General features: G+C 43.8%; 1 protein-coding gene across 1 annotated transcript in view; it reads left to right on the forward strand.

Moving 5' to 3' along the window:
• The window catches only part of T265_13334 (hypothetical protein), a gene marked incomplete at both ends in the record, with an annotated part of 31,684 nt that extends 24,288 nt beyond the window's left edge, over positions 1-7,396 (forward strand). Inside the window, one exon of the mRNA XM_009168408.1 lies at positions 7,354-7,396. Coding sequence (XP_009166672.1) covers positions 7,354-7,396 — 43 coding nt within the window. The remainder of the gene's footprint in view (positions 1-7,353) is intronic.
• Between the last annotated feature and the right edge of the window lie 537 nt (positions 7,397-7,933).

Below are 7,933 nucleotides of genomic sequence, written 5' to 3' on the forward strand. Positions count from 1 at the left end.
CTTGACAACCCACTGACAGTGCTGGATTTATGCACCAATTTACCAGCTCGCGCGTGCAATGCGCAACTACCTACCCCGCCCCCAATCATCGGTGAACGAAACTGTGGCAGCTACAACCAGTGTACGACGAGTACGCGGTTCTTACAGCTGACAATGATGATGATGATCGCATGTGCAGCCAAGCATCAACAGCGTGTTTGCACAGGAGAAAAATCGGAGATAGGTGTGCCATAAACATACATAAAAGAGTGAAGGGGAAATAACTCCTTATAGAGCACCTATATGTGTTGAGAATGGCGTGGAGGGGTGGAGACACACCTCTTCTCGGCCTTAGGGAGAAGCGACAGCAGTAATCCTCCTTCGATGTTGCCGAAAGCGTTGAAGTAGTCCAGGAAGAACAACCGAAACACCTTGTTATTGCCATATTGTGTGCTGAATGGGCGACGGTATCCAACGTCAAAAAACGATCTCCGACAAGCAGACTGGTAGGAGTTTTCATGGGGCAGAGTCATTGTTTCATTAGGGGAACACTCGCAAACAGTTTCGACAGTACAGGTGTTAATGCGACAGGCCTCTCTTACACCATCATATAATTTTTGCCGCTGCCCAGAAATCGGTCATATTTTGGACTGAAAGGTGCTGCAAACGAGCGCAGGCTGTGATCAACTTAGGCTGCAGAAGAGCAGAACCGTTTTTTTTTCAGACTTGAGTTCGGTAAGCTACGCGTACACATCACGCGTAGTGTTAGCAAACTCTTTGGAATGTGCTCGGTTAATTGGCTGTGTCAAGGAATGATCAGTGTCAAGCAAGGAATGTGTAGGAGGACTGTCACGAGGCTGCTTCCACATCTTACAGTGTTTTCTGTTGCAAGTGAGCATGTATTTCGTCCAGGCATTTGATCCATCTTTTGACCTTCAGCCTTCTGCTTAAATTTCGTCTTTTGTAGTCGCTTGAGACCCAGTAACGACAATATATCACAGGGGAACAAATTTATGGATGGAAATCGACCTAACCAGACCTCTTCTCACTACGTATTTAAGAAGCGAAAAAACCGGTGACGGGAAGCATATCTGTTATTTGGTTGACGCTTCTTCTCATCTTCTTGCCTTTTGAAGGAACGGCCAAAGAAGTGAACAAAGCATTTTCTAAATTAACGAACACCTCACCATGTTAGGCATCAAGCCTTAACGAACCCAAGGGTGAGAAAGTAACAACTGGACCGACTAGGACTAGTGATTAGGTCACACGGTTATGTAGACATTGCGTCAGCATCCTCGTAACATTACTATACTGCTGGTAATCTTTTGGATCACGCAGTTTGGTTCCAGGCAGTGAACAGTCTTTACTGGAAATCAGTGATGTGCGAAATTCACGGTGTAGTAAAGTTATTGGGGTGGTATCATGGCTCTCCGTAGCCACATGTGTAATACCGTTTCGTGTAAACACATTTATGGTGGACAATGGTTCCTGCAACTACTATATATTTGTTTGGTAGTTTTTTCATGAGTTGACTGAGGACCTAAGTTTTGGGGATAAAGGGAAACCCTACTTTGGCACCCCGAATAGCGATCGCCTCTAAGGAACAGATAATTTTGCCTGGTTGCTTTAGTGCTCTCGTTCAGCAGGATAAGTATACCTCGAACAGTTTGACACCGTTTAAGAATCATGTCTTTTGTTTACTGAAACTGGACTTCATCGTATAAGAAAATCCGTAACAGAGGAATCGAGCATTCGGCTTCTTCTGGGGGTTGTTTTTTTCCCCATAAAAATGGGTTACTAGTTTCTAACTGACAGCGGATGTTGTGGACTCCGACGGGGTAAATCTTTTTCGGGGTAAACCGTATCCACTGTGGATGACGTACTCTAGTGGACCGGTAGGGTACATTGACCATTCTACGATGGGTTAACTTGGCCCAACAAGGTACAACACCCATTTGTTTACCTGTTTGGACCGTACTGGTCGTTTGGAAAAGTCTGCTTTGTAGGTCACACGAAACTCGTCTGCTTCAAGATTGGGTGTGCAAATTTTCACAGTACCCTGTCTGGAAAGTACGCATAATCCACACAAATATTACTCATAGGTACCATCTCCAGTGATTGGCTGCTTTTAGAATTCCATTGGTCATCGATTTTCACCGGTGTAACCTTGGTTTGCTCACATATCCGGATATAATGGCTGTCCATTGCCAATCCAGGTTGTCTTTAGTTTGAGTGCCAAATATTGCTTGAATCGGCCTATTTGGTACCGATGGCAAAGTTGCCTGTTCAGAATGTTGTCCATTCAAATGTGATGGGCTCTGCCTGTGATTAACTGTAGAATATAACCTACATATGCGGTCGCAAATCTATTCAGTTAGGACAAAATTTGTGGCAACTGATGTTTTTTTTAATGACTAGACAGTTTTCCTAGAAAGCATTTGCCTAACACGTTTCAGGAGTTTATTTAGTCCCAGTGGAATTCTTCCCTTTACCAGCTGCTTTGTCTCGGAACCGCCAAGCAGAACCTGGGGCAATAACACCGTTTTACAACCAATGGCAACAGAAATTTTAGCATTTATCGCTCACGTATTCATCAAGGCTTTTTACTGAGTACAGTTGAACTGGAATTCACTCTCCGATTGCCCAATCAGCTAGGCCTGTTGGTTGAAGTCGACTTTGTAGTTGAAACCGCCGCGTGCTACGATTTGCCGAAGGTGAACCGATCAATGCAAGGAGCAGTTGTCATTAATAAAGTGACTTGACGTACAGGTTTGAACAGATCTCCCGGTAGATCGGGGTTCGTGATTTAAATTCCTGGTTTAGTAGTCCATATTTCAAACCCGTCTTTAATTTTATGGTTGCTCCTGTTCCAGCCCATAAACTTGTTGACTTCTCAGCTATAGTTCCCTTTGAACGCGTGACAGCTGTCGGCCTAAAAGGTGCCGAACCAGAATTATGACGTATCCAAGGGCGACTATGTTCGCAGTTTAGACAATATGGATGTATATTCGATACGACCCAGTAACTATCCTGATTGCATCGGTCGATCAACTCTTTTGCACGACATTGTGCTTTTGGAATCGGGGCTTAGGTTGTTACCTGTCTTGGTAGTTTGTAATTAAATGGGATTATTTATGAAGATACGTTCTGATCAGTCCACACTGGAACTCGGCTCCCTGGAAGCTGGCTGTCAGAGATGTTGCTGAGGTTGATTCAGTCAGGTCTAGATGCTCCCAGTTCGTCTAGGAAATCTAAGCATCCAATGAGTGACTCTTACCGTATCGTTTCACATCTGATTCACCTACAACACCTCATCTTTGAAACCCTAATCCAGTGTAGATTGTCTCACATCTCGAATTGTTCCTTTTTGCGGTTCTTGTTTGAGTCTTTCAGGTAGCACAGCAATCGACTCAGATAATAGAAGTTGCCAACTACCATATAGGTGCATCATGTTGTTTCCGCACCAGGACGCCTCAAGCGAGTGTTCCCACCTAGGTGGAAGGTGCCACTTATAGTGACGAAAGTGTTGGTCAGTGTAGAAGACTTTGGGGACGGTTCTTTCAGTGGCTGTTTCTAAGAGCAAAGAAGAGGTATCTTTCGGTTCATATTCTTATGAGGGGACTACTCTATGCTGTCTATTGATAGAAAGTAGTTCTGCATGGCGTTGGTATCTACGTTGTCAAGAGCAAATATGTCTTGCCGTTTACAACAATATTCGCCCTGAAAGACGCTCACCACTATCCATAAGATGCCCCGATGAATACAGGGGCTCTTCTGAGATAGCTTACCCGAAGTAAGGATCGAACCGAGACTTCAGCAACCAACCTTGAGCAGTCACTGTAAGGAGGGTATTCACTGCAGACACCGGTATGGAAGATACTTTAAATTTATTACTCGTAGGACCCAATCACCTATAGGCCTAGTTCGACTGCATCACTGGCTTTCTAATTGATAATGATTTGGATTGAAAAACACGACAGTACTTTTATCTTTAGGCTTCTTACGCGTTTAATTACAATTACCTAACGAAAACATGTTACAATCGGAATACCCGATTTCGATTTTAGTTTTCACAGCAAAATGTTTCGTAGAATGTTCGTGACGTCACAAAAACGACATGTACTTCTGAGTATCGAAAGACGCTTGCGCATCTTGTAAGGAGGAAGAAACGTAATAGAGTTGGATACTTTCATAACCGGAAGTAAGCCTGTTAAGCTCAGTTGGTGCTAAGTCGCACAGCGTTGCGGTAATACGTAAATGCCGAGAGGTGAATGTTCTAAGTTTACACTAGCCAGCACCTGCTTGCCCTGTTTCTTTCTTTGGCTGATAAACAGGTAACAGGATGTTAATGTTATATGGTACCTGAGGTAGTCTATTTCGGATCTCAGACTGTGTGTTCATCTTTCCTGAGTGGGTAAATTCTACACCCTATGTTTTACTGTTGCTGGCCAGTTTTCCCGACGCTTTGAATCCTAAACAAATGCGTAAGCCAATAGTTAGATGTAAATTTTGATTCTATCAGCTGTTGGCTTAGTCGGACAATGTCATTGCTGATGAACAGCTGTACTATTCCATATGACTAGTCTTCGGTCCTGGTCGATGACCTTCTATTTACTTGAAAGTTGTGGTAAGGATGCGATAAGATCCCGATAAGCCTAACCATTTTATTTATTCTCATCCTCTAACTTGCCGTGCCCTCGTTCATTCAGTCTTTTCTCGCGTGGCCCGACCAATTGGGGTCAAGTGGTAGCCTTATTCTGCTTTGGATATCGACTGGTTATGCGTCGAGTACGTCGCGGGCTGGTCAGCGCGTTCTTTCAAGTGTGCAGATGCTTGATCAGTTTTTGCCGTCAAATGAACGTTTTCGCTTGGATTGCTGCTCAAGGTGGATGGGTAAATTCCCGTTTCACTTGTTTATCTTGTTATCACACTTGTATGTCATCCCAATACTCCAGGTTTTCTGTTTTTGCCTGAAGCAAAATCAGATCTCATCTGTGTGTTAAGGTGTCTCTGTGATGCACTCTACTATTGCAGAAGCGTTTGTATTCCATGGTAAATATCTGCTTTTGCCTTTGAAAATTTGAGCCTGGTGTTTATTGAAACCAATGTTATCGTACGGAAGGCTCGTTATAACGGACAAATTAAACATCCCAACCACTTGTTACTTCACTTCAGTTAAATAGGTAGGGTTTTCCGAACAAGGAGATGCACGTAGACTGTTTTATTGCTTTCTTCCGTCGACAGAACTTAAGTATGTAGGAATGGACCTTGTATCAGCAATTAAGAGCCACGCGGATATGACAGACGTCAGTTTTTGATAGGGCAACTAATCAGCGTACGCAACAGCGGCGCCTGCTGTGCAGCAGGGACGAGCCTGTGCAAAGGCTAACTGGTTTAGCGGAGGACCTAGCATTCACTGAAATTACGGGAGCAGTAGCCATCCCCAATTAGCAACCTCCGAACATGTAATGACTTCCTGAAAGAAGGACGTTGTTTCAGGTGAACGATTACGGACTATTGATAACCTCAATAGAGAATGCCATACTTTAAGCGACTGTTCTCGCGCATCTTACTAAGTGACACCCCATTATGCGAGTACAAAGCAAAGATGCCTTATACAGACCCATTACCCACAACACGTAGTCAAGTTACTGACATCCATTGGTGGTAGTTAGGTGAGGGTTTATCGCATCCCGTCTGCAACTGTCCAGGCAAATATTGTGGCATCAGCAGAGCAAGCCCTCAGTGTATAGGTACAATAGTCCACTCATCCGTGTATGGTGACGGAGTGGAAGAAACCAACTAGACAAGTCCACTGTGACTGTCTTACCACCGGTTTTAGATTCTGTCAAGATCGCATGAACTAACAATTCCTTTTTGGTCTATTAAGTAGAAAGTAGTAGAAGGTTCCAGCCTTCAGTCGATTAGATGAGTGTGTTGCACGTAAAGTGATGTGTGGTCTAATTGCCTAGTTTTTCCAACACGTTCGTTCAAAAACATGTTAACCTGTGCCATATGTATGACCTGGAAGTAAGTCTCGCTTTGGTTTGTGGGCAGATCAGTTAGTAATAGTGAGTCGATAGGAATTATTTGCAAAATCCATTAATTCACGGTCCTTCAATTTGCCGCTATTGTGTACTGTATACCGTTGTCGCGATCTGATTCAACCGGGAAGAAGAGGATAACGGCTACTGTGGGTTCCAGATATCCGAAATATCGAAATCATGTCTTTCGCCAGCGATGGAGCTATTCAGAACCCATTTTCTAGGATGACTTCGTTGGTAGCTGTGTTTCATGTGAATGGCTTTTGTTCTGTTCACCTAGCTAGGCTGTTTACTTGCCAAAGTTTCGTCAAGAGAAGTACGTAGCGCTGCGTCAGTGTGTAGGTTTGCAGCGTACAATCTTATTCATCAGCATTCTCCTGAATAGTTTGCTTGACTGCCGGAAAATCGCTTCGAAAAGGTTATTTAAGTGGGAGTTTCCTGAAACTTTTGTACGTTTGTCTAATATTTATTGACCTTACCAGCTGAACATGAAATGTGCTACATCTCTCTCTCTGACCTTAGTGGATGTGGATGTTCTGTCAGCCCTTCTTCCTTTTGAGGACCATTCTCTATAAGTACACAAAGGGTTTTCCTCGTCCATTATTCTCACTGGCTTACAGAAAATTTCATTTCGACCCGCGGTCTTTCGGACACACACCGTGTTCTGCTAACTATACCCTTAACATGTTCACGATACTGAATGAACAGCAGTTGGCTGCACAGAGCTGAGTTTGCCGTGCACCCGAGGTATGGTGGAGCAGCATCGCAACGGTATTCGCGGTTCATTACTTCTTTCACCAAACGAATACTGTTGGAAATGATGGAGACCCTCTATTTAGTTGTTTATTCATATGAGTCAAAAGCCGAGTGGTGAATGACTCCTGGCCCCGTAACTATCAATCTTTTTCATCTGACTCTGTATGGATAACACGTCATCTACATTGGTGCATCACATGTCTGTTTGCCTTGTTTTCACTCGTTCATCCTCCTAGCGCATCGTGCAATACCTGACCTGTGGAAGGAATATAGACTCCTTATCAGATGACCCACAATCCAGTGAAGGCAGTTTGTTAGCGCGTGCTGGCATCGATGCTAACTCATGGATTCCAACCGACTGGACTAATTCATCCCTTCCTCCGCCCTCCATCTGGTTTGTTGGGCTTGTTGCGATTTGTTCCGCACTGTTTATATACCGGCGCCTGAGGCACTAATGTAACAGTTGCGTGGTGCTTCGTTCTTTGTACTGCTTCTGGACAGTTTTGTACCCGTGACCACAGCACCCAAACGGTGCGCTTTTTTCTCCGGCCTTATTTTTATTCTTATTCCTTAGACCTTGTTCGTTGCTCACTAGTTCTGTAAGAAATATGTTGTAATTAAAACCTACTTTTTTCAGACTAGTTTGGTTAGAGGTAGTATCCGATTGGTACCACGGTAACCTTTGGCTTTTACAGTGCCCAGTGTGTCCAATTTAAGCGCATAGAGGCCGAGTGTCCTGAAATTGGCGATATTTGGTGTGGAGTCGGTAAAGATCTTTTTGGGACCATTCCATAGTACTCACAATAACCGAATCAGACCAGGGCATACTTGTCACTGTGAGAAGGGGTGGCTTCCGCAGGACTAAGAATTTAAGTAATCTTCGGTTGCTTCAGTTCAGCCATACCACTGGAGGAGTGACTACAGCCATTTTGGACTTCGTGCTTTACATAGAGACAACCTGTTGATAGCCATTAGTTTCTAATGAAGTCGATACCCCAGCCATCTTCTTTTTGATGGGGAACGCCACTCGGCAAGTTATCTTACTTATCTCGGATGCGTTAAAACAGTATACTCTGGCCAGTACGAAAAAATTTAACCATTCCACATTGTCTTTTTGTTTATCGAAGTATCGGTATTCCATGTTATGTAGACGA

This window comes from Opisthorchis viverrini (assembly GCF_000715545.1).
Source record: "Opisthorchis viverrini unplaced genomic scaffold opera_v5_56, whole genome shotgun sequence".
NCBI lineage: Eukaryota > Metazoa > Platyhelminthes > Trematoda > Opisthorchiida > Opisthorchiidae > Opisthorchis > Opisthorchis viverrini.